Source organism: Oncorhynchus mykiss, chromosome 25, assembly GCF_057628025.1.
Source record: "Oncorhynchus mykiss isolate SJ-2025 chromosome 25, ASM5762802v1, whole genome shotgun sequence".
NCBI lineage: Eukaryota > Metazoa > Chordata > Actinopteri > Salmoniformes > Salmonidae > Oncorhynchus > Oncorhynchus mykiss.
The window spans coordinates 83,654,011-83,681,475 of record NC_143046.1 but is presented as its reverse complement, the minus strand read 5'-3'; the positions used below and the strand labels follow the sequence as shown (position 1 = coordinate 83,681,475).

Here is a 27,465-nt window from a genome sequence, read left to right as displayed (position 1 = left end):
GGTGAGGGATCAGCCCAGAACTACACGGCAGGACCTGGTCAATGACCTGAAGAGAGCTGGGACCACAGTCTCAAAAAAAACCATTAGTAACACACTACGCCGTCATGGATTAAAATCCTGCAGCGCACGCAAGGTCCCCCTGCTCAAGCCAGCGCATGTCCAGGCCCATCTGAAGTTTGCCAATGACCATGTGGATGATCCAGAGGAGGAATGGGAGAAGGTCATGTGGTCTGATGAGACAAAAATCTAGCTTTTTTGTCTAAACTCCGCTCGCCGTGTTTGGAGGAAGAAGAGGGATGAGTACAACCCCAAGAACACCATCCCAACTGTGAAGCATGGAGGTGGAAACATCATTCTTTGGGGATGCTTTTCTGCAAAAGGGACTGGACGACTGCACCATATTGAGGGGAGGATGGATGGGGCCATGTATCGTGAGATCTTGCCCACAACCTCCCTCCCTCAGTAAGAGCATTGAAGATGGGTCGTGGCTGGGTCTTCCAGCATGACAATGACCCAAAACACACAGCCATGGCAACTACGGAGTGGCTCCGTAAGAAGCATCTCAAGGTCCTGGAGTTGCCTAGCCAGTCTCCAGACCTGAACCCAATAGAAAATCTTTGGAGCGAGCTGAAAGTCCTTATTGCCCAGCGACAGCCCCGAAACCTGAAGGATCTGGAGAAGGTCTATATGGAGGAGTGGGCCAAAATCCCTGATGCAGTGTGTGCAAACCTGGTCAAGAACTACAGGAAACGTATGATCTCTGTAATTGCAAACAAAGGTTTCTGTACCAAATATTAAGTTCTGCTTTTCTGACGTATCAAATGCTTATGCCATGCAATAAAATGCTAATTATTCACTTAAAAATCATACAATGAGATTCCGTCTCTCACAGTTGAAGTGTACCTATGATAAAAATGACAGACCTCTACATGCTTTGTAAGTAAGAAAACCTGCAACATCGGCAGTGTATCAAATACTTGTTATCCCCACATATTATATATATATATAATATGACATTTGTAACATCTTTTTTGTTTTAAAACTTCTGTATGTGTAATGTTTACTGTTCATTTTTATTGCTTATTTCACTTTTGTATATTATCTACATCACTTGCTTTGGCAATGTTAACACGTTTCCCATGCCAATAAAGCCCCTTGAATTTAATTGACAAAGAGACAGAGAGACAGAGTGAGGGAGAGCAAGACAGCGAGAGTGAGGGAGAGCAAGACAGCGAGAGCGAGGGAGAGCAAGACAGAGAGAGTGAGGGAGAGCAAGAGAGAGAAAGAGCAAAAGAAAGAGAGACATAGAGAGAGAGAGAGAGAGAGAGAGAGAGAGGTCTTGGCTGTGGTGCCATGTGGAAACGTCCGCCCTGCATGCACCTGCGTGTGAACACCAACAGAGGCAAAGGAAGGGAAGAAGAGAGAACTGGAAAAGAAGATAAAACATTCCACTAATCACGGAGAGAACGTCTTGTGAGGAGCGGAGAGCAGAGGGCATCGGCTAGAGAATAAGTAAGTGGCGGTCTTTATCGTTTACTGGACCGGTGTGTGTAGGTGCGCCAATGGACCGCTGTGTGAGTTTAGGTGCGCGCATGTACTGTAGGCTACGTGTGCTTGCTTGTGTGTGCTTGCCCTTTATTCAAGATCTTATATCTCTTATAGAGGGAGGGCCGGCAGCTGCCCGGTGTAGACTATATATAGACTATTGTATGAAAGTACTGAACAATTTACTATACTATTGGTCATTCTGATACGGATTCCCCTTCAGAGGACAGGACTGCCTGCTGCTTCTCTGTGGTGAGACAAGGTTAGACCATGATTTCATGAAAAGTACCCACTGCACAACATTTCTGTTTCGTAGATGTTTTGATTTTTTTTTTTGGTGTGTTTTGGTAGATTCTGTTATTGTGGTAGCTTGTGAGTTTCCTACTCTACTTAGACCGCGGGTCTACCATTTGTACACACATAGGACTACTTTAGATAGGCTAAAACTGATTCGGTACTTTTTATCTTCCAGAAAACTACATTTGTATCATGCAGCATAGCGCTATTGCGTGCGTATGAAGGACAGGTGCAGCGTTCTGCGCGCGGGCATAGCATATCCTGTCCATAGATCAGTGCAAACACGCGTATTAAGTGTTTTTTTCTGCACATTTACAATATTATTTAAATAATAATAAGCATTTATTGTAGGCCCATGTGATTGAGACTGAATAGTTTAGATTTATTTTTGGTTTGAGTTGTCAATTGACTTGATTTCAACATGAAATCAACAAAAAAAGTGTCATAATGTCATTGGATTTAGGTTAAAAGTTGGGTGAAAAAAATTGCCTTACCGTGATAACTTTTTTGCAAATCCAATCAGTTTTCCGTGTTAATTCAACGTCGTCGCATTGCATTTTTGTTGTCAACACGACATGGAAACAACGTTGATTCAACCAGTTCAAGCCTTTCTTGTTTAAAAATACACGTTTAGGCCTTGTACTTTGGGTGATCATGGAGTTGGGGTAAAACAGTTGTAAACTCATTAGGCATTTAAAAAGGCCTTTTCCTCAATACATTTTTATAAACTTCCATCTAAATCGGGTGAAATAGTGTGCAATCACAGCAGGAAGATTTGTGACCTGTTTCCACACAAAAAAAAGGGCAACCAGTGAAGAACAAACACCATTGTAAATACAACCCATATTTATGCTTATTTATTTTCCCTTTTGTACTTTAACTATTTGCACATCATTGCAACACTCTCTCTCTCTCTCTCTCTCTCTCTCTCTATATATATATATATATATATATATATATATATATATGTTTTTTTCATTGGTCACAGGGGAGGGTTGTGTGGTTTTCTATTGGTCACAGAGGAGGGTTGTGTGGTTTTCTATTGGTCACAGGGGAGGGTTGTGTGGTTTTCTATTGGTCACAGGGTAGGGTTGTGTGGTTTTCTATTGGTCACAGGGTAGGGTTGTGTGGTTTTCTATTGGTCACAGGGTAGGGTTGTGTGGTTTTTATTGGACACAGGGGAGGGTTGTGTGGTTTTCTATTGGTCACAGGGGAGGGCTGTGTGGTTTTTATTGGTCACAGGGGAGGGCTGTGTGGTTTTTATTGGTCACAGGGGAGGGCTGTGTGGTTTTTATTGGTCACAGGGGAGGGCTGTGTGGTTTTTATTGGTCACAGGGTAGGGTTGTGTGGTTTTTATTGGTCACAGGGGAGGGCTGTGTGGTTTTTATTGGTCACAGGGGAGGGCTGTGTGGTTTTTATTGGTCACAGGGTAGGGTTGTGTGGTTTTTATTGGTCACAGGGTAGGGTTGTGTGGTTTTTATTGGTCACAGGGTAGGGTTGTGTGGTTTTTATTGGTTAACATTCACTCTTTTACAGGTTTCACTATATAATTTATTCTATCCTCATTTCCTCATCTGCTTGCAGGCTCCTCCCCTTTATCAAGGTGTATTCGTACTTCCCTTATGCATTACGCATTTCCATGTGCTAACTTTTACTAACCCACAGGTCAGTATAGTCTACCAGTCTAACTTTTACTATACCACAGGTCAGTATAGTCTACCAGTCTAACTTTTACTATACCACAGGTCAGTATAGTCTACCAGTCTAACTTTTACTAACCCACAGGTCAGTATAGTGTACCAGTCTAACTTTTACTAACCCACAGGTCAGTATAGTCTACCAGTCTAACTTTTACTATACCACAGGTCAGTATAGTCTACCAGTCTAACTTTTACTATACCACAGGTCAGTATAGTCTACCAGTCTAACTTTTACTATACCACAGGTCAGTATAGTCTACCAGTCTAACTTTTACTAACCCACAGGTCAGTATAGTCTACCAGTCTAACTTTTAGTCCCCTGAGTTTGAAGTGGCACTGTTGCGCCTTCTTCACCCTAATGCTGGTGTGATGGGTCCATGTCAGGTCCTCTGTGATGTGCACACCAAGGAACTTGAAGCTTTTGACCCTCTCTACTACAGCCCAGTCGATGCAGATGGGGGCGTGCTATACGATATACGTTAGCGCAGCAGTTTAAGAGCCCGGCCATGTTCCACACAACATTATTTATTGGTACATTTCTCTCTCTCACACACACACACACACAGAGCCCGGCTGCTCGACGGCCGTGTCTCACACAACAGTATTTATTGGTACATTTCCTGAACAAACAGCCAATGTGTTCTCATTCTGCAGAAGAGCACGTGTCAGACCTACACAACACAGAAGCATAGAGAAAACACACACAAGAATGACTCACCAGCCACAGCACAGCATGGACACATATGGGCTCCTTCTAATTTCTACTTCCCTTTAAGACATGGACACACACGGGCTCCTTCTAATTTCTACTTCCCTTTAAGACTTTCAAGATGTCATATCAATGAAACTTCATTTTAAAGTATGAACTATCTGAGTTTGTTGACAGGAAATAAAGAAGATACTGTAAAATACATTCTCAATCAACTAATCATCTCTTCTCCCCATCGCCCAAATAGTGGCAGCACCTGACCTAGTGGACCCCAAATCCGCCACTCACAGCAGCAAGCCCCGCCGCTCCTTCTCCGCCAAGTCAATCACACTGAGCCCCACAGAGGAGTGTCAGGCTATTGCCACGGTGATGAAGTGGAAGACGGTGTCGGCCATTTTCCTCCTGGTGGTTCTCTACCTGGTCGTTGGAGCTGCCGTCTTCAAGGCCCTAGAACAACCCCATGAGAGGTATTTATCATTCTCTCTCTCGCGCTCTCTCTCCATCTCTCTCCCTTTTTCTCCTATATATCTCTCCCTCTCCCTGCACACAATCCCCCCCCCTCACTCTCTCTCTCAATCTATCCATGTTCAAAGCCCAGGAACAACCCCATGAGATCTATCCATCTCTCTGTGTCTCTGTGTCTCTGTGTCTCTCTCTCTCTCCCTCTCTCTCTTTCTCTCTCTCTCTCACTAGAGGTATCTATCCATCTCTCTGTTTCTCTCTGTTTCTCTCTGTTTCTCTCTCTCTCTCTAGAGGTATCTATCCATCTCTCTGTTTCTCTCCCTCTCTTTCTCGTCACTCTCTCTATCCCTCCTTTATCTCTTTGTAAACCTGTCATCCTCCTCTCTCTCTCTCCAGTGCTCAGCGCCTGGCCATCCTGACTCAGAAACTAGACTTCCTCTCTACACACTCCTGTGTAAACCACAGCCAACTGGAGGAACTGGTCAAGGTACCATTGTTACTGCTTGTCTGTGTGTCTGTGTGTGTGTGTGTGTAATCATGTTAATTGCCAGAGTGACTCATTGAGAATGTATCTTTGCTGCCATTGGTGCTGATTTGCGTGGTGAATTCCAAAATGTTAACGTTTTAACACACACTGATGTCACAGTGTGGCTTCAGGAAATAAATAAGTTGATTAAAAAGGACTAAAAACCAATCTGGGTCTTGGAGTGACCTCACTGACCATGGTAACAGATGTACTGTACATGGTGGCAGACTGAATTCGTCAGGGAATGAGCCTACTCCCTGGTCCTCCCATTACTGAGACTGGGGCTAACAGCTGCACTACCAATCTATTCAATGTCATAATGAGATATGAACTACCGGTGTGCCGCAAGGATGAGTCAGAGTTCCTCTCAGACAGAGGCGAGGTTGTTCTCAGCTTTAACTCTTCTCACAGTCTGACAGAGGTGACATTAAGCAACCAGCAGTCGTTTGGCTCTCCCTTCTCTGCTCATGTCCAGTAGAGCCATTAGACCATCAGAACACACAGGGTTTACTGTTTTCTTCTGCTGTTGAAAACCTCTTGTTTAGATATTGGTCTACTCGTTAAAGAACAGGCAAGAACCAGAAAACAATACGAAAGTCGTGTGTGTGTGTGTGTGTGTGTGTGTGTGTGTGTGTGTGTGTGTGTGTGTGTGTGTGTGTGTGTGTGTGTGTGTGTGTGTGTGTGTGTGTGTGTGTGTGTGTGTGTGTGTGTGTGTCTTTAAAATGTTTAACTTGGGTCAAACGTTTCAGGTAGCCTTCCACAAGCTTCCCACAATACGTTGGGTGAATTTTGGCCCATTCCTCCTGACAGAGCTGGTGTAACTGAGTCAGGTTTGTAGGCCTCCTTGCTCGCACACGCTTTTTCAGTTCTGCCCACAAATGTTCTTTAGGATTGAGGTCAGGGCTTTGTGATGGCCACTCCAATACCTTGACTTTGTTGTCCTTAAGCCATTTTGCCACAACTTTGGAAGTGTGCTTGGGGTCATTGTCCATTTGACTTCCTGATTGATGTCTTGAAATGTTGCTTCAATATATCCACATAATTGTCCCACTTCATGATGCCATCTATTTTGTGAAGTGCACCAGTCCCTCCTGCAGCAAAGCACCTCCACAGCATGATGCTGCCACCCCTGTACTTCATGGTTGGGATGGTGTTCTTCGGCTTGCAAGCCTCCCCATTTTTCCTCCAACCATAACAATGGTCATTATGGCCAAACAGTTCTATTTTTGTTTCATCAGACAAGAGGACAGTTCTCCAGAAAGTACAATCTTTGTCCCCATGTGCAGTTGCTAACCGTAGTCTGGCTTTTTTATGGCGGTTTTGGAGCAGTGGCTTCTTCCTTACTGAGCGGCCTTTCAGGTTATGTCGATATAGGACTCGTTTTGCTGTGGATATAGATACGTTTGTACCTGTTTCCTCCAGCATCTTCACAAGGTCCTTTGCTGTTGTTCTGGGATTGATTTGCACTTTTCGCACCAAAGTACGTTCATCTCTAGGAGACAGGACGTGTCTCCTTCCTGAGCGGTATGATGTCTGCGTGGTCCCATGGTGTTTATACTTGTGTACTATTGTTTGTACAGATGAATGTGGTACCTTCAGGCCTTTGGAAATTGCTCCCAGGGATGAACCAGATTTAAGGAGGTCCACAATTATTTTTCTGAGGTCTTGGCTGATTTCTGTTGATTTTCCCATGATGTCAAGTAAAGAGGCACTGAGTTTGAAGGTAGGCCTTGAAATACATCCACAGGTACACTTCCAATTGAGTCAAATTATTTCAATTAGCCTATCAGAAGCTTGTAAAGCCACAACATCATTTTCTGGAATTTTCCAAGCTGTTTAAAGGCACAGGCAACTTAGTGTATGTAAACTTCTGACCCACTGGATTTGTGATACAGTGAATTATAAGTGAAATAATCTGTCTGTAAACAATTGTTGGGAAAAATACTTGTGTCATGCACAAAGTAGATATCTGAACCGACTTGCCAAAACTATAGTTTGTGAACAAGAAATTTGTGCAGTGGATGAAAAACGAGTTTTAATGACTCCAACCTAAGTACTTCCCACTTCTTAATTACTTAATACTTAAGTATTGGTATTCAGACATGGTCTATGTGTGTGTCTCATCCACAGCAAGTGGTGTCAGCGATCCGTTCAGGGGTGAACCCAGCCGGGACTCTGACCAATCACAGCAGCCTCTGGGACCTAAGCTCCTCTTTCTTCTTCGCTGGAACTGTCATCACTACCATCGGTAAGTGTGTGTGTGTGTGTGTGTGTGTGTGTGTGTGTGTGTCGAACATCTCATTTACCCTCTCAGTACAGTCGTCATTACAACGTTCTTCTGTAAATCAATTTTCATGATTCTATCCTTCCTATTATCTCTCTGTTCTCCCTTCACTCCCCAAGGACCTGGGATTTAATTGCACTTCAAAAAGAGGGTGGGGCCTCTAACAAGAGGTGGAGGGATGGAGGGGGAGAGGGAGAGGTGGAGGTTAAAGTTTAGGACTAATTGGTTGGTGACCCACCCTAAGGACACAGGGGAGAAAGGGAAGAAAAGAGAGACAAAAGAGAAAGAGTGAATAGTGTAAACCTAGCACATAGACTGCTGTAGCTAATGGATATTATTATTGCCTTGTCTTCCTCCTTATAAAGGGAAATTACATTCACTTGTTCCCAAAGGAAGCAACTCTGCAAGTGATTTCATTTCCAGACAGAATTGCTGTATTACGGACGAAGAAAACATTTAAGTGACAAAGAACTAAACAATCAAATAACTAGTAGAATAACAAGGAAATAGAACATAAAACAATATTTCAACTGCACAGTCTTTTAAAGATGCCGCCTTTCTTCCGCCTCTCCAGGATTTGGGAACATTTCCCCCCATACGGAGGGAGGGCGTATCTTCTGTATCATCTATGCCCTTCTGGGCATCCCTCTGTTTGGCTTCCTGCTGGCTGGAGTAGGAGACCAACTGGGAACCATCTTTGGGAAGGCCACCGCCAGGGTCGAGAAGATGTTTGTGGTGAGTCCATGTAGAGAGTGTGTGTGTGTGCGTGTGCGTGCGTGTGTGTGTGTGTGTGTGTGTAGCCACTCTTAATTACTTCTCTATCCCAGGAGAGTAGAGGCCTGTCTGTCAGGAGGTTTTGAAATGACTGTCCATTACTTCATTACAGTTAGCAACACTGTACAACAGGGGTGTCAAACACATGGCCCACCAGGCTTCCAATCCAGTCTGCGGGTGGTTGGAGCAACAAAAAGATAAATCACAACAACAACAAAAAATGTATCATAATTCTTATTATATATATATATATAGTACCAGTCAAAAGTTTGTACACATCTACTCAATCAGAGGTTTTTCTTGATTTTTACTATTTTCTACATTGTAGAATAATAGTGAAGACATCAAAACTATGAAATAACACAAATGAAATCATGTAGTAACCAAAAAAGTGTTAAACAAATCAAAATATATTTTAGATTTTAGATTCTTAAAAGTAGCCACCCTTTGCCTTGATGACAGATTTGCACATGCTTGGCATTCTCTCAACCATCTTCATGAGGTAGTCACCTGGAATGCATTTCAATTAACATGTGTTCCTTTTTTAAGTTAATTTGTGGAATTTCTTTCCTTCTTAATGTGTTTGAGCCAATCAGTTGTGTTGTGACAAGGTAGGGGTGGTATACAGAAGATAGCCCTATTTGGTAAAAGACCAGGCAAGAAGAGCTCAAATAAGCAAAGAGAAACGACAGTCCATCATTACCTTAAGACATGAAGGTCAGTCAATCCGGAGAATTTCAAGAACTTTGAAAGTTTCTTCAAGTCCAGCACGATGATAAACTAGCTCTCATGAGGACCGCCACAGGAAAGGAAGACCCAGAGTTACCTCTGCTGCCGAGGATAAGTTCATTAGAGTTACCAGCCTCAGAAATTGCAGCCCAAATAAATGCTTCACAGAGTTCTATTAACAGACACATCTCAACATCAACTGTTCAGAGGAGCCTTCATGGTCGAAATGCTGCAAAGAAACCACTGCTAAAGTACAGCATTCTGCAGCGATACGCCTTTGCGATACGCGGTTTGCGCTTTGTGGGACTATCATTGGTTTTTCAACAGGACAATGACCCAACACACCTCCAGGCTGTGCAAGTACTATTTGACCAAGAAGGAGAGTGATGGAGTGCTACATCAGATGACCTGGCCTCCACAATCACCCGACATCAATCCAATTGAGATGGTTTGGTATGAGCTGGATAGCCGAATAAAGGAAAAGTGTTCAGCATATTTAACTCCTTCAAGACTATTGGAAAAGCATTCCAGGTGAAGCTGGTTGAGAGGGTGTGCAAAGCTGTCATCAAGGCAAAGTGTGGCTACTTTGAAGAAACAAAAATTAGTTAAAAAATGTGTTAAAAAATGTGCTTAAAAACCAAAGCCTATGCAACATGAACCCATTAAAAACAGTACTGAAGCAATGAGGTTTGTTCAGTACGGTATAGGCCCAATACATTATTAGTGTATATTGAATTTGCTTGAATTTCCCTGCCAATGCATTGTTGTTTGGACCATTAAAAAAAACACAAACACATTTTTGAGGTATATGATAACAACGGTAGTAGATCAGTTGTTGTATTACTTGTGAGGCTCAGCTGAGTGAGCATACAATTTAAAATATTTTACTGGGCTGATGGTGTCTGTATCTGATGGTCAGTCTCAGCTGACACTCACCAAAAAGGGACACTGTCTTCCAGCTGATGGCGACACTCAAGTCGCACTGCATTAATTCATGGCTCATGAACAAATTCATGTTGTTACTCCTATGAACAGAGGAAGTGAAATATTCCTTGATATTAAAAAAGACCCAAGGAGCTAATAATAACAACACAAGCCTATAGAGACACTTTCCTTCTCATTCATTACTGCTGCAGTGTTGGTTGTAGTGCTGAGTGGAAGTAGGGAGAATGTGCATTTGAATAGCCTATTAAAGTGTTGAATACAAAGTGTTGACAGTGCTGAGTAAGAACGTAAACATAAACTCACTAATAAAAACAGCAGCTCTTTGCTGTGTTCGTTGACAGTCTCTCTCTAGTCGTGGTTTATAAAAGTGTTGAATACAAAGTGTTGACAGTGCTGAGTGAGAACGTAAACATAAACTCACTAATAAAAACAGCAGCTCTTTGCTGTGTTCGTTGACAGTCTCTCTCTAGTCGTGGTTTATAAAAGTGTTGAATACAAAGTGTTGACAGTGCTGAGTGAGAACGTAAACATAAACTCACTAATAAAAACAGCAGCTCTTTGCTGTGTTCGTTGACAGTCTCTCTCTAGTCGTGGTTTATAAAAGTGTTGAAATCTCACAGTATCAACTTTACTGTAGCTTTCTTTTACACCCGCTACATTACTGCAGACACGGTCATCTGAGCCATCCGATTGGTCAGCAGTAAGCCTATAGTGCACTTGATTTGCTCTCCGGGACCGCCGGGAAGGCAGAGTTTGTACCTTCAGACACAGGCTTTATCGTTGTTTTTTATACAGAAATGTTTGGCAATCGACTAGAAATACCTTTCACGATCGACCGACCGGTTGGTGACCACTGGTCTAAATGAATTATTTACGAGGTTTAATGTTTGATTTGTTACATTAAATAATTCAGTAATGACTGGAAAAAAATTATGTAAATCATTCATTCTTATCAGCAGTAAGAAACGACTAGCCATTGGCTGCTAACAGTGGAGCACTGCTAGTTAACTGCACAAAAACAGTCAACAATTTAGGGAGTAGAAACCCCCAGAATTGACGAAAATGTATAGTCAAAGGGGAGAATAATTATCCTGTCAAGGATTTTTTATTTATATTTTAAATGGAGGCAGCATACTAAAACAAAAGAAACATGACACCGTGTGTAAATGATAACACATCAGTGCAGGAAATGACAGCTAATTATCGAATGTGGCCCCTGGGGCAAAATGAGTTTGACACCACAGCACTAAAGTATTGCCTGGAATATCATCCCTCATGGCCACCTCCTAATCATCCCCAGACTCCAGTTGGCTAACTCTGCAACTCTTCCCAAGGTCACTGCTGTACATGAGAAATGTGGTGTGAAGTTAGCTGGAATAATGGTTAGATAGATTATTAATCTATCTCCCTCCCTCCCTCCTCCCTCTCTCTCTGTAGCAGTGGGATGTTAGTCAGACCAAGATTCGTGTCCTCTCTACCGTTCTCTTCATTCTGTTCGGCTGTCTGCTCTTCGTGGCGCTGCCGGCAGCCATCTTTAAACATATTGAGGGCTGGAGTGCCCTGGAGTCCCTCTACTTTGTAGTCATCACCTTGACAACCATTGGTTTCGGGGACTTTGTCGCAGGTAAATGTTTACGACGGTAGTAATTCGATACAGGCCAAGTCCTAACTAGCTTAAGTACACGTTCGTACGCTCACACTTTTTTAATTTAACCTTTATTTATACAGGTTTGTCTCATTAAGATGAATATCTATTTTAAAGACTAGGTAAAGGGTGCAGGTATCAGTCTCTGTCACATGTTAACCAATCACTCAGGGAAAGTGAACAGAACATACAGATCGGCTATTTTCATTGGATCACAACAGCAGGAAATGCTAAATTGTAGTGTACTCAAAGCTGTGATGAAAAATGTATCAACCATGAATTATAATCCACATAATAATTCACATTTCCTGTTGCTGCAGGATTATTGTCCTGCTGTGAGAAGCAGGGTCACATTAAGACAGGGCACTATCAGATAGAATGGACTGCTCAGAACTACAACAAGGAGCTGGTCAGCCTAACGTGTGTGTGTGTGTGTGTACGTGTTTGTGTGGGTGTGGGTGTGGGTGTGTGTGCGTGACAATGTATGTATGCGTGTGTGTGTGTGTGTGTGCACGCATTTGTGTCTACGTGGGTTTCTGTGTGTGTGTGTGTGTGTGTGTGTGTGTGTGTGCGTGTGTGTGTGTATGTGTGTGTGTGTGTGTCTGTGTGTGTGTGTGTCTATGGGGTGTGTGTGTGTGTGTGTGTCCTCTCCAGGTGGTTCAGAGATAGAGTATCTGGACTATTACAAGCCTGTGGTGTGGTTCTGGATCCTGGTGGGTCTGGCGTACTTCGCTGCTGTACTCAGCATGATAGGAGACTGGCTCAGAGTCATCTCTAAGAAGACCAAAGAGGAGGTATCTCTTTCTCTCTGACACACCCACACACACACACACACACACACACACACACACACACACACACACACACACACACACACACACACACACACACACACACACACACACACACACAGAGAGAGAATAGCATACACATTACATACATACAAACTTCTGCCCCCTGGTAAACATTATTCCTTCAAATCAACTATCTTCTGATTGCTGTGAGCCTTTCCAGGGACACTCTCCACACGACAACCCAACAGATGGGGAGGAGGAAGAGAGAGAGATGAAGAGAGAGAGAGAGGAAGAGAGAGAGAGAGAGGAAGAGAGAGAGAGTAAGAGAGAGAGGAAGAGAGAGAGGGATAGAGAGACACACAGAGAGAGAGAGAGAGACACAGAGAGAGAGAGAGAGACACAGAGAGAGAGAGAGAGAGACACACACAGAGAGAGAGGGAAAAGCCACGAGAAAAGGGCAACCAGTGAAGAACACACACCATTGTAAATACAACCCATATTTATGCTGATTTATTTTATCTTGTGTCCTTTACCATTTGTACATTGTTAAAACACTGTATATATATATATAATATGACATTTGTAATGTCTTTATTGTTTTGAAACTTCTGTATGTGTAATGTTTACTGTTAATTTTTATTGTTTATTTCACTTTATATATTCACTTTATATATTATCTACCTCACTTGCTTTGGCAATGTTAACACATGTTTCCCATGCCAATAAAGCCCTTGAATTGAATTGAATTGAGAGAGACACAGAGAGAGAGAGAGAGAGAGACAGAGAGAGAGAGACAGAGAGAGAGAGAGACACAGAGAGAGAGAGAGAGAGAGAGAGACAGAGAGAGAGACACAGAGAGAAAGAGACACAGAGAGAGAGACACAGAGAGAGAGAGAGAGACAGAGAGAGAGAGACACAGAGAGAGAGAGAGAGAGACACAGAGAGACACAGAGAGAGAGAGAGAGAGACACAGAGAGAGAGACACAGAGAGAGAGACACAGAGAGAAAGAGACACAGAGAGAGAGAGAATGTAAGTTTATCAAGTTAATGAGTGTCACTCTCTCCTCTCTTGTCTCACTCTACAGTCTAATGGGCTCTGGTCCTATGATCTCATTAAGAACCACAGAGGCACCAGTAATGCAACAAAACAGTGATGGAGTAGACCATACAGTATAATTTGTTTGTTCCAGAGTGTGATAGTTACCACCCAAACAGTGACTGTACAATAGATTAGAATAACAGACCTTCTACACTTGAACAGCTCTCTGCGTGAACACCACCCAAACCACCGCTCCCACACCTCCTCTCCTGTTTATATCTCTTTCCCCCATTCTTCACATTCCTCTCCTGTTTATATCTGTGTCTTCCATTCTTCATATTCCTCTCCTGTTTATATCTCTTTCCCACAATTCTCATATTCCTCTCCTGTTTATATCTCTTTCCCCCATTCCTCCTATTCCTCTCCTGTTTATATCTATTTCCCCCATTCCTCCTATTCCTCTCCTGTTTATATATCTTTACCCCCATTCCTCCTATTCCTCTCCTGTTTATATCTCTTTCCCCCATTCCTCTCCTGTTTATATCTCTTTCCCCCTATTCCTCCCATCCCCTTCTCTTCCTTACATGTGAAGAACTGTATTTAAACTGCCAGGCAGAGCAAGCCCCTGCGCCAACTCAGCAAAGAGGAACTACACTACAGATCTGATTAGGCCAATCACATTCATCTTATCCTGAAATGCTCTTTGAGCAGTGCAACCCTGTCTGCAGTGTGCTAGTCCAGGGATCCCTCGTCTCTCTTTTTCTCTCTCTTTCAAGTCTTGTTTCACCCTGAGTATATTATACAATATGCAGTATATACTGTATATCAATATATCAATCAAACAATCAATACTTTATCAATAAATCTCCTCTATGTTTTGACAACCACTAAACCAAAGAAGATATCACACGTTTTGATAATAATGATGTGTGTGTGTGTGTGTGTGTGTGTGTGTGTGTGTGTGTGTGTGTGTGTGTGTGTGCGCGCAGTGTCCAACATGCCATTTACCCCATGCAGTCAGTACAGTTGTGTGTGTTTCCATGGTAGCTTTAATAGAACATGCATGTACAGTAATTGAGGTCAAATCAAATTTAAATACATTTTTTATTTGTCACATGCTAACAGTGAGTTGCTTACTTGTGGGCCATCCCAACAATGCAGAGAGAAAGCTTGAGAAATAATAGAGGACCTCCCAAGTGGTTCAGTGGTCTAGAGGCATCACTACAAACCCAGGTTTGATCCCGAGCTGTATCACAACCGGCCGTGATCGGGAGTCCCATAGGGTGGCGCACAATTGGCCCAGTGTTAGGGGAGGGTTTGGCCGGGGGGGCTTTACTTGGCTCATTGTGCTCTAGCAACTCCTTGTGGCGGGCCGGGCGGCTGCAGGCTGACCTCGACTCCTTGTGGCGGGCCGGGCGGCTGCAGGCTGACCTCGACTCCTTGTGGCGGGCTATGTGGTACGCTAGCGTCCCACCTGGCCACAAGCCAGTGAAAATGCAGAGCGCCAAATTCAAATAAATTACTATAAAAATCTAACTTTCATTAAATCACACATGCAAGATAGCAAATTAAAGCAACACTTGTTGTGAATCCAGCCAACATGTCAGATTTCAAAAAGGCTTTTCGGGGAAAGCAAACGATGCTATTATCTGAGGATAGTACCTCCGTAAACAAAGAGAGAAAAGCATATTTCAACCCTGCAGGCGCGACACAAAACGCAGAAATAAAATATAATTCATGCCTTACCTTTGACGAGCTTCTTTTGTTGGCACTCCATTATGTCCTATAAACATCACAAATTTTAATTTTGTTTGGTTCATTTCGTCGATATATATCCAAAATGTCCATTTATTTGGTGCGTTTGATCCAGAAAAACACTGGTTCCAACTTGCGCAACGTGACTACAAAATATCTCAAAAGTTACCTGTAAACTTTGCCAAAACATTTCAAACTACTTTTGTAATGCATCTTTAGGTATTTTTAACGTTAATAATTGATAAAATTGAAGACGGGATGATCTGTGTTCAATACGGGAGGAAAACAAAATGTTGCTAGCGTTCTGGTCACGCGCCTCTATCTAACAGTACACTTCAAGTGACCCTCGTTCAAGATGGCCGTAGTTCTTCATTACACAAAGGAAAAACCTCAACCAATTTCTAAAGACTGTTGACATCCAGTGGAAGTGAAAGGAACAGCAAGAAGGTCCCTTAGAAATCTGGATTACCAATGAAATCCCATTGAAAAGAGAGTGACCTCAAAAAAATAAAATCTGAAGGTTTTGTCCTCTGGGTTTTGCCTGCTAAATAATTTCTGTTATACTCACAGACATGATTCAAACAGTTTTAGAAACTTCAGAGTGTTTTCTATCCAAATATACTAATAATATGCATATCTTATCTTCTGGGGATGAGTAGCAGGCAGTTGAATTTGGGCATGCATTTCATATGGACGTGAAAATACTGCCCCTGTCACCAAGAAGTTAAGAAGCGTGGTTTGGCGGGGCATGTTTCGGATGGACACATGATGGAGCATGTTGGGGAGTTGCAGCGATGAGACAAAATTGAAACTGGGGAGAAAAAGAGGGGTAAAAATACACAAAAAAAATACAACAATTAAGATAACACAAGGAATAAATACACAATGAGTAACGATAACTAGGCTATATACACAGGGTACCAGTACCGATTCTATGTGCAGGGATACGAGGTCATTTAGGTATGTACATATAGTGTAGTGTATGCAGTAGTGTATGTGATCAGTCAAATGCAAATTTGGTTAACTATTGTTAGGTTCTAATTTTTCAGAGTGAATAACTCACGGACACTAGAGAAGCTTAACCAAGTTTAATTCTTCCCAAAGGGTCGTTACAGCTGTAATTCAGACAAAAAACGAACATTTGGTGTAGCTTCTCCTCCCAGAGGATCCCTGGTGGCTAACAATAACATATCCTGACATAATGTAAACTTTATACATTACCCTCTCTCCCTCAGTGACATTGTTAGTTTCCAAGATCTCCACCCGTCTCCCCTTATCAATGCCTGCCACATGTAATCGCTTCCCTGCACTCAACACATTCCAAGCTTAGTTGCACCCACTATATACCTTCCTCCTATAACCCTTAACTACTGGTGTAGACCCTCAAACTTAGCCCTCCATCAGTGACATGAATAAGTAACATTTCATAGTCACAGAACCCAACACTATTTAGCAGTCTTATGGCTTGGAGGTAGAAGCTGTTCAGGGTCCTGCTGGTTCCAGACTTGGTGCATCGGTAGTCTTTGACAATTTCTGGGGTCTTCCTCTGACACCGCATGGTATAGGTGGCAGGGAGCACGGCCCCAGTGATGTACTGGGCCATACACATTACCCTCTGTAGCGCCTTGCGGACATATGCCAAGCAGTTGCCATACCCAGCGGGGATGTAGCTAGTCAAGATGCTCTCAATGGTGCAGTTGTAGAACTTTGAGGATCTGAGGGCCCATGCCAAATCTTTTCAGCCTCCTGAGATGGATAAGGCATTGTGTTGGTGTTTGTGGATCATGTGGACACCAAGGAACTTGAAGCTCTCAATACCCTCCACTATAGCCCTGTGGATGGGGGCGTGCTCAGCCCTCCGTTTCCTGTAGTCCACAATCAGCTCCTTTGTCTTGCTGACGCTGAAGGAAAGGTTGTTGTCCAGCCAGGTCTCTGACCTCCTCCCTATAGGCTGTCTCATCGTCGTTGGTGATCAGGCCTACCACCGTCATGAAGTCAGCTAATTTAATGATGGTGTTGAAGTCGTGTCGCAGCCACACAGTCATTTGTGAACCGGAAGTACAGGAGGGGACTAAGTACGCACCCCTTAGGGGCCCCCTTGTTGTAGGTCAGCGAGGCGGATGTGTTGTTGCCTACCCTCACCATCTGGGGGCGGCCGTCAGGAAGTTCAGGATCCAGTTGCAGAGGGGAGTGTTCAGTTCCAGGGTTCTGAGCTTGGAGGGGACTATGGTGTTGAACGCTGATCTGTAGTCAATTAAAAGCCTTCTCACATAGGTGTTCCTCTTATCCAGGTCGGAGAGGGCAGTGTGGAGTGCAATATAGATTGTTGGGTTGGTATGCGAATTGAAGTGGGTCCAGGGTGTCTGGGATGATGGTATTGATGTGAGCCATGACTTTCAAAGCATTTAATGGCTACAGACATGAGTGCTACAGGGTGAAAGTCATTTAGCCAGGTCACCTTGGCGTTCTTGGGCACATGGACTAGGGTGGTCTGCTTGAAACATGTAGGGATTACAGACAGAGTCAGGAAGTGGTTGAAAATGACAGTGAAGACACTTGCCAACTGTTCAGTGCATGCTCTGAGTAAGCATCTGGTAATCCATTCCATTGTGAATGTTAACCTGTTTAAAGGTTGTACTCACATTGGCTTCGGAGAGCGAGATCACACAGTCGTCCAGATCAGCTGGCGCTCTCATGCATGGTTAAGTGTTGCTTGCCTCGAAGTGATCATAGAAGGCATTTAGCTTGTCTGGTAGGCTCACGTCACTGGGTAGCTTGCTGTTGGTTTCCCTTTGTAATCCGTGATAGTTTGCAGGTCCTGCCACATCCGACGCGCATCAGAGCCGGCATAGTAGGATTCGATCTTAGTCCTGGATTGACAGATTGCCTGTTTGATGGCTCGTGATAGGCCGGGATGTTTTATAGGCCTCCGGATTAGTGTTCCACTCTTTGAAAATGGCAGCTCTAGTCTTTAGTTTAGTGCGGAAATTACCTGTAATCCATGGCTTCTGATTGGGTTATGTATGTACGGTCACTGTGGGGGGGGGGGGGGGGGACGTTGTCAATGCACTTATTAATGAAGTTGGTGACTAATGTGGTAAACTCCTCAATGTTATCGGATAAATCCAGTCTGTGCTAGTAGGATGGTGCCGACAGACATGGCAGCTCTGCTTCTAGCTCCTAGGCAACTTTGCAGTATTTTTATTTTTTTTGTGTGTGTTTCTTCTTACATTATTAGCCCAGAATATTTTTGGTGTCTGTGCTAGTAGGATGGTGCCGACAGACATGGCAGCTCTGCTTCTAGCTCCTAGGCAACTTTGCAGTATTTTTATTTTTTTTGTGTGTGTTTCTTCTTACATTATTAGCCCAGAATATTTTTGGTGTTATTACATACAGCAGGAAATAACTTTTGGAAATCAGAGCAGCGGTAACTAACCAGCATTACGACCAGGAATACGAGTTTCCTGAAATGGATCCTTTGTTCGTACCCCCCGGGGCAATTGAACTTATTCCAGAGGCTGCTCCAAGATGCCGCCGGCGGAGAAGAGGTATTCGGAGTGGACTTCTAGTCCGACTCAGGAGGCGTGCAACCATCCACCGCTTCCGAGTATAATACCTGCTAATGTTTAGTCTCTTAACAATAAAGTAGATGAGCTCAGGGCGAGGATCTCCTTCCCAGAGAGACATCAGGGACTGTAACACACTCTGTTTTACGGAGTCATGGAAATGTGGAAAAGGGGAAGGGGTCTGAATACTTTCCGAATGCACTGTATATTATCCAGACATATTATACATGTCCTTCAGCCAAGACTCCAAGAAAGATAGAACACAGTTTTTCAGGTTCCGTTGATAGGATAGTCTTGAACTGAGTTCATCCAGTTTGTTCTCCAGGGACCGCACATTCGCCAACAGAACAAAGGGCAATGGCGATATATTTGTTTGCCAACATAATCTCGTTAGGAGGTCGCCTCACTTGTCTTTTGATTTACCGATGCTTCCTCTTTGGAGTAATTAGGGACTAGTCAGGAGTAAGCAGAACGTCCAGAGCTGCCGACTCGTTGAAGTAGACATTTGAATCCAAATCAAGGTTAATGATCGCTGTTCTGATGTCCAGAAGCCGTTTTCGGTCATAGGAAATGATGCCGGAGACATTATGTTAAAAAAAACAGTAGCAGAACAGGAGCCCTTAAAACGTCTGCTATCCACTACAGCTTCATCTTTTTCAGGTGACTTCCTGGATATGATGAGAACAGCACAGTCTCACACAGCATTTATCTCTCTCTCCTTCCCCCCTCCTCTCCCCCTCCTTTCCCACTCATCTCTCTCTCTCTCTCTCTGTCCCCCCTCCTCTCTCATCCTCTCCCTCCTCTCCTCCTTCTCTCTCCTCTCCCCCTCCTTTCCCCCTCCTCTCTCCTCGTCTTTCCCCCTCATCTCTCATCCTCTTCCTCCTCATCTCTCTCCTCTCCCCCTCCTCTCCCACTCCTTTCTTTCCCCCTCCTCTCCCCTTCCTTTCTTTCCCCCTCATCTCTCCCCTCTTTCCCCTTCATCTCTCCCCTCTTTCCCCCTCATCTCTCCCCTCTTTCCCCCTCATCTCTCCCCTCTTTCCCCCTCATCTCTCCCCTCTTTCCCCCTCATCTCTCCCCTCTTTCCCCCTCATCTCTCCCCTCTTTCCGCCTCCTCTCCCTCTCCTTTCCCCCTGCTTTCACCCTCATCTCTCCCCTCTTTCCCCCTCATCTCTCCCCTCTTTCCCCCTAATCTCTCCCCTCTTTCCCCCTCATCTCTCCCCTCTTTCCCCCTCCTCTCCCTCTCCTTTCCCCCTGCTTTCCCCCTCATATTTTCTCCTCTCCCCCCTCTCCCCTCCTTTCCCCCTTATCTCTCCCCCTCCTCTCCACCCTCTCCCTTATTTCTCTCCCTCTAGGTAGGGGAGATCAGGGCTCACGCAGCAGAGTGGACGGCTAACGTCTCGGCAGAGTTCAAGGAGACTAGGCGTCGCCTCAGCGTTGAGGTCTACGACAAGTTCCAGCGAGCCGCGTCAATCAAAAGCAAAATGTCATCCGAGCTGGGCCTAAACTCTGACCCCGAGCTCACCCCACCCAAAAGGAAGATGTCCGTCAACTTCACCAATGAATTGGATCGGGAGAAGGAGCCGGTGTCCCCGCCTGTTACCAAAAATGGAAGTCCGTTCCTAAACGGGAAGGGGGTGGACCCTAAGAGAGGTGACATTGCTATTACACCTCAAGTAGAGGTCACAACCTTTCACCTCTGACTCTGCTTCAGCACAAGCCACGCCCACCTGGTTACAACAACCAATGGCAGCCATCTTTCAGCACAAAGTGGATGATGTCATTGATAAACAACTGCCCTTATGACGGACTATATAACAATATAACACTATGAATCAATTATGAAGCATTTTGATTTTGAACTACAACCGAATAACAACATGAATTGTGAACTGTGAACAGATGTATCTGAATAGAAGAGTCATGTTTGGGGAGTAAGGTCAGGGTAAGGTCAGGGCAAAGCTGAATCGTCATCCTATTTCCTGTATAGTGTTCTACTTAATGGCCATAACCTCATAGGGTTCTGGTCAAAAGCAGTCAACTATATTGGAAATAGGGTATAACTTAGGACACAACCTTGGTTTATGTATACAATTTATTATGTTGCCAATGTATGAGGAATATCAGTGAGTATTAGTACGTCTCTATGCCTTGAGTCAGAGTATGGTTCGGTTCTATAGGGTTCTAAAGGGTTCCAAGAGGGAACCTTTCCCTGACTGTTAACCAGAACCGGACCACTCAGGGTTTTTTTCTACTGAAGGAACCACAGCGGTGCCTTAGTCCTTTTCTACCATGTGAATGAACAGACAATGATTTCTCTTGTCGATCATAACGCTCACTCTTGTCATTTAAAACAACGAGACAGTTTGTCTGTAGAACTACGTGGCTGTAGTCCTCCGAGCTGCTCCAGGGATGCTGGGTGTTTGGAGCATCAAATGGATGCTCCATTCCACTAGGACTGTTTCTGGACAGATATTTTAACATTGGAAAAAAAACGGAGGCTTATGTCTTTTGACATAAGTGCCAATTATTTGTGTTATCAAAACGTCCTACTACAGTACATGCAACATCAATGTGAACCAAAACTCACCCTCGCCATGATGACAAAAAATGGCTGCCTTGCTTCGACACAGTTCCTAAATCGACAGTTCTGTTCAACATTATGTTGTCGTATTCAGAGCTAATGCCAAATCTGAAGGAGATAAAAAAAATATTTGAATTTGGTGGGTGCTTATATTTGTCCTATTTCACACATGTACGAGTATATATTAATTTATTAATTGGAAATGTGTTTTTTTGCATATCCCAAATTTTCCTGAGGCAGCCTCGGATAGTGGGGTAACAGCCAGGGTCTGCCATAATCAACGGAAACCCTTGAGCAATTAGGATTAAGTGCCTTGCTTAAGATCACATCAACTGATTTATTACCTAGTCAGCTCTGGGATTCAAACTAGCAGCCGTTCAGTTACTGGCTCAACGCTCTAACCGCAAGGCTACCTGCCGCCCTAAGATGAGGGTGTGGTGGTTGACTGTTAAGATACCTGCTGTGTCCAGACCGTAAAATCAGATCCCTATATCATGTCTTTCTCCGTAAGGAGGTGGAGGAAGTAGATCCACATGGTTCATCGATCTGTTCAATGTCTCAGCTAGCTCTCCGCCACCGCTCGTCATCCTTATCCAATTAGGATTGATTTGTTTTCACATGACTATCTGTCTTTTCATATGATACATTATCTTATAGCAATCCTTTTTATGTTCAATCTAAGGTCTGTTTGAATGAAACCATAGTGGGGTCATTGAGAAGGAGGAGGAGGAGGAGGAGGGGTTTGACCTAGCCGATGTGAACTAGCCAGTGAGAGCTAGCCATCGTGCAGTGACGTCAACCGCCCGGAGATCTAGTCAACTGTCGCTCGCAGAGTGACGAGCTGGTCGGCATCTTGCTCTGTCAGTAACACGGTTGACTTGAGTGCATGAGTGTTGCTGTGGGTTTGAGTCCCGGGTTCCCCGTACAGGGAGGAACTCTGTTACATCGAATTGGATGTGTTGCAGACGGATACACAGGCCAGATGACTTTGAATGTTACTTGAAACGTTACAAACGGACAAAGAGCTGATGAAACACAGTTTTTTACAGGCAAAAAAAAACACCAACACATGAAATCATTCAGCATTACACGCACACTCACAAACACACACACACACACCTGAGGGGTTCTCTCTCACACACCCTGTGTACACCTGCCATTCAACAATGCACTTTTATTTTACCGCTTGTGTTTTAAAGTTACAACATTTTTATTGTTTTCACAGCTAACACTATTCACCATGAAGGCTTTTGTATCGTCGTTATGCGGAGATAAACTGTAACTGTTCTCTTTCTAGCGATGTTGCTGCCTGTCTGGCGCGCAGTCCACAGAGCTGTGATGTAATTCATTAGCACCAGTGTGAAACCACGGCTACCGTTCCAATGTCCACACTTGTATCCCATCTAGAATGCAAGCTTAATAAGTGTCAGGCGAGATGCTAAAGTGGATATTGGAACAGATCCTGTATGTGAAATCCATGACACAAAAAACTATCATTTCAGAGAGCGCTACTATCTCTGACTGAACACCATTATTTATTAGGTAGTAGAGAGATATACAGACCTGCTATCTTAATTTGATTGGTCTGGCGTTGCTGATGCTGTGCAGCAGGAAATGCTAATTATATTGTATTCAAGGTTTAAGGTCTAAAGTTTGGAATTTCCACTTTAAAATGTCAGACTAGATTTGCCCTAATGAAAAATGTATCAACCACTCGTCTCAGCATATCCAATTATGATTAAGTCCATTAATTACAAAAATTTCCATTAATTGTAATCCACATAATTCCCATTTCCTGCTGTGAGAAGCAAGGTAAAATCAAGAGTGCATCTATTGGGGAGTGTGTTAGGGGGATAGAGAACAATGAAGTACTGTAATAACATGGGTTGTGTCTGAATACCCATTCTTGCATTGTAAATACTGTAGTATTCGTTTTGGGTATGAGGAAATAGAACATTTTATAGTATTTGAGAGTTTGAAAAATTAGTATGATTTAATAAATGCCAGGATGTTATACTAATTTCGGCTTTTCATGAAGTAGAATTCGCTGCACGTTAGTGAGGAAGAGAATCATATTTCCCGACTCACGTGTGTTTGACAACAGCCGACAATCACAATAATAGAGGCGCAACTAAAATGAACAAATGACAAGGTAAGATAACAAGGTAACGAGGAAGTAGATGCCGTCTTCTCAGTATGTTATTTGTTGCTTACTGCATATGTTTTTACTAAACAGCATTTTCTTAATAGTATGTACTACTAGTATTAGCACACGGTATGTTGTTGTAGTAAGTAGTAGGCATGATTTAGGACACAGCCATGGTCTTACAAGCTTGGGGAGAAGTGATTCCGGTCCTGACAATGTGTTGCTTGTTGTTTCCACGGCTGTGCCATAGTAGTGGCTTGGTCTGTCTGTCTTTTGCCTTTTCTCTGTCTGTGTTACTGTCAGGCCTGGGTCCAATATGCATTTGTTTTGTTCCAAATACTTGAGGTGCATTTGATTTATCATGGCTAGCATGCAGAGTTTGCACTTGGGACTATTCCATAGGTTCCATTGGGCTGGACTAGTCCTTTTCATAGACGCTAACTAGCATTAGCACTGTCGGCTCCAAAACTGTGGTAAAACCAGTTAAAATACTCTACAGTAAAAGTGTATATTTTGCATTTTTGTGAAATAATTTTTGATGTGATATGAAAGTAGCTGACTTTATTATTTCCTGAACTGTACCGCAATTGAGAATCGATTCACATTTAGATGGAGTATTTGGTTGTTTTGGCTGCCAGAGCCAATTCCCCCTCTTACATAGAACATGAAAGGTCCTTGGACTACAAGGAGGAGGAACGTTAGGCTCCTTATAGTCCATTATTGGGCTTGGGCCAGACAAGCTAAATCAAGCGCATACGAACTGTGTATTTGGCCCATGTCTGGCTATTATTACAGTATCATTAGCTTTGACTCTAACATGGGTTACTGATGGCTATTAATTAACATGTATGAACTGTTATTAAGTGTTCTGCAAATACAACACCAGATATGTTAAGTATTTTATGATTGTTCATCTTTGTTTTGTTTGTTTTATTTTATTCTACACTGTTGGCGCTCTGGCTGTTCGGCCCAGACTTTGTCATCCACAGATAAACGTTGATTCTGAAAAAAAACGTCTGTAGAACCAGTCTATATAACTGATTTCTTTCTTTTTGATATATCTAATGGCTTGAAAATATACATTATTCTCAATTCTTCTGTTTACTGCCTCATTCAAAAACACTCACCTGCCATAGGACATCTATTGATATAACTTGAGGTCAGTGGTTTTGTTCAATTAGACAACATAACTGACCTTTCATGTGGATGAGTATGTGATGGTTGTTTCATTATCATTTTACAACGATAGTTCACCTCAAAATATAATGGAATCAGATGGTGCCTGCCCAACTTTCCCCTTCATTGGTATGAAAAGCCTGCATATTTCTCCTGTTACAGTATCTACACAACAGATAGCATGGGATATGGACTCTAGACCATATATTTTGAGGTATGGTAAGTTGTGACAGGGTTTTGTTTCGGGGTGGACTAGCACTTTAATCTGATGATGAGAGCGGAGAGACACCCCCAAACTAAGTCTCTGGTTGGGACATACTGTCTGTCCTCAGAACGGGCCATTTGGAGTGTGAGGTGATGTTATGTAAGCTGGACTGGGTGGCCAAAGTCAACAGACAGACAGACGGTATGCAGACCGATATCCCAGGCCTCAGATACAGCAGCCCACAGATATTAATCCATCAACCTACTACACACAGGCAGGCACGGATTCACACAGAGCGTCAGGGTCAATTCCATTTTGAATTCCAGTCACTTCAGGAAGTACACTGAAATTCCTATTATCTTCAATGCTTTTCAATGAGGAAAATTTTGGAATTTAGTGTTTGGTTTACTTTCTGAATAGACTGGAATTGAAATGAAATTGACCCCCAACCCTGCACATCATACAGCACAGATATGCATGGCAGTGTGACAGAGCAGAGGATGTTATTGTACAATCCTAGTTCCCACAGTGGTATCACTGCATAACAATCACTCAGCTGCTAAATCTGTTTGTGGAAAAGTTATTATGACCTACAGTTGAAGTCAGAAGTTTAAATACACTTTAGCCAAATACATTTAAACTCAGTTTTTCACAATTCATGACATTTAATCCTAGTACAAATTCCCTGTCTTAGGTCAGTTAGGATCACCACTTTATTTTAAGAAAGTGAAATGTCAGAATAATAGTAGAGAGAATTATTTATTTCAGATTTCTTTCTTTCATCGCATTCCATTTTGCCACAACTTTGGAAGTATGCTTGGGGTCATTGTCCATTTAGAAGACCTATCTGCGACCAAGCTTTAATTTCCTGACTGATGTCTTGAGATATTGCTTCAATATATCCATATAATTTTCCGTCCTCATTATGTGATCTATTTTGTGAGGTGCACCAGTCGCTCCTGCAGCAAAGCACCCCCACAACATGATGCTGCCACCTCCATGCTTCACGGATGGTGTTCTTCTGCTTTCAAGTCTCCCCCTTTTTCCTCCAAACATAACGATGGTCATTATGGCCAAACAGTTCTATTTTTGTTTCATCAGACCAGAGGACCTTTCTCCAAAAAGTACGATCTTCGTCCCCATGTGCAGTTGCAAACCGTAGTCTGGCTTTTTTATGGCGGTTTTGGAGCCGTGGCTTCTTCCTTGCTGAGCGGCCTTTCAGGTTATGTCGATATACAGTAGGACTCGTTTTACTGTGGATATAGATACTTTTGTACCTGTTTCCTCCAGCATCTTCACAAGGTCCTTTGCTGTTGTTCTGGGATTGATTTGCATTTTTCACACCAAAGTACGTTCATCTCATGGAGACAGAACGTGTCTCCTTCCTGAGCGGTATGACGGCTGTGTGGTCCCATGGTGTTTATACTTGTATACTATTGTTTGTACAGATGAACGTGGTACCTTCAGGAATTTGGACATTTCTCCCAAGGATGAACCAGACCTCTGAGGTCTTGGCTGATTTATTTTTATTTTCCCATGATGTCAAGCAGAGGCACTGAGTTTGAAGGTAGGTCTTGAAATACATCCACAGGTACACCTTGACTGAAATTATGTCAATTAGCCTATCAGAAGCTTCTAAAGCCATGACATAATTTTCTGGAATTTTCCAAGTTGTTTGAAGGCACAGTCAATTTAGTGTATGCAACCTTCTGACCCACTGGAATTGTGATACAGGGAATTATAAGTGAAATAATCTGTCTGTAAACAATTGTTGGGAAAATGACTTGTGTCATGCACAAAGTAGATGTCCTAACTGACTTGCCAAAACTATAGTTTGTTAACAAGAAATTTGTGGAGTAGTTGAAAAACTAGTTATAATGACTCCAACCTAAGTGCATGTAAACTTCCGACTTCAACTGTACATATGTGACAGGAAACGAATAGACTACTGTCTGACCTGAAGCCATTACCCTTTACACTGGTGGGAACTGGCCTATATGGATAGAGATAAATGTAAATGTTTCTTACAGAATAAATATGAATAGCATATACATAAACATTGTAACAATTGAAAGGTAACAATTTGGATATTATATGAAAATGATTAGACCAAAGTTGAGGACACAACAGTTCAAATGACACAAGACTGAATCCAAACATTACACTGTTGATTTTTATGTACATTTTACATTTACTGTACTTTACTGTACGCATTTGTTAACGAAATCTAGAAAATACTCTGGATACATTCAGTAACATGGTAAGAATATTCCTGGAAAATGTGGGCTAGGTGCAACATACTGTAAGACAAAACAATGACAAGGGTTTGAGTGAGAGGACTATCTGGTGGTCCCACAGCTCTCCAAAATGTGCAAAGTTCTTACGTAATTCCAATGCATTTTTATGACTCAAAGAAGATTGTTCAACTATAAGGTGCTTTTTTTGAAGCTCTCCTAGCTGTGCCGTTGAGGAACTAGAGCAAGTACACTGGTAGTTGTTTTGTTTGGGACACTACCCTGCATCCGCGCCCTCACACAATTACTATTGTTAACGCAATCCAAAAACTGCCTATTATAAATCACAATCT

General features: G+C 43.0%; 1 protein-coding gene across 1 annotated transcript; it reads left to right on the top strand.

The window, feature by feature from the left end:
* Positions 1–1,411: 1,411 nt before the first annotated feature.
* kcnk2a (potassium two pore domain channel subfamily K member 2a) lies at positions 1,412–21,486 on the top strand. The gene is made up of 8 exons (XM_036963026.2): positions 1,412–1,512; positions 4,499–4,718; positions 5,110–5,200; positions 7,370–7,487; positions 8,098–8,258; positions 11,409–11,595; positions 12,271–12,410; positions 20,123–21,486. Coding segments are annotated over exons 1-8 (1,266 nt in total). The 5' UTR covers positions 1,412–1,511; the 3' UTR covers positions 20,471–21,486.
* The last annotated feature ends 5,979 nt before the right edge of the window (positions 21,487–27,465 follow it).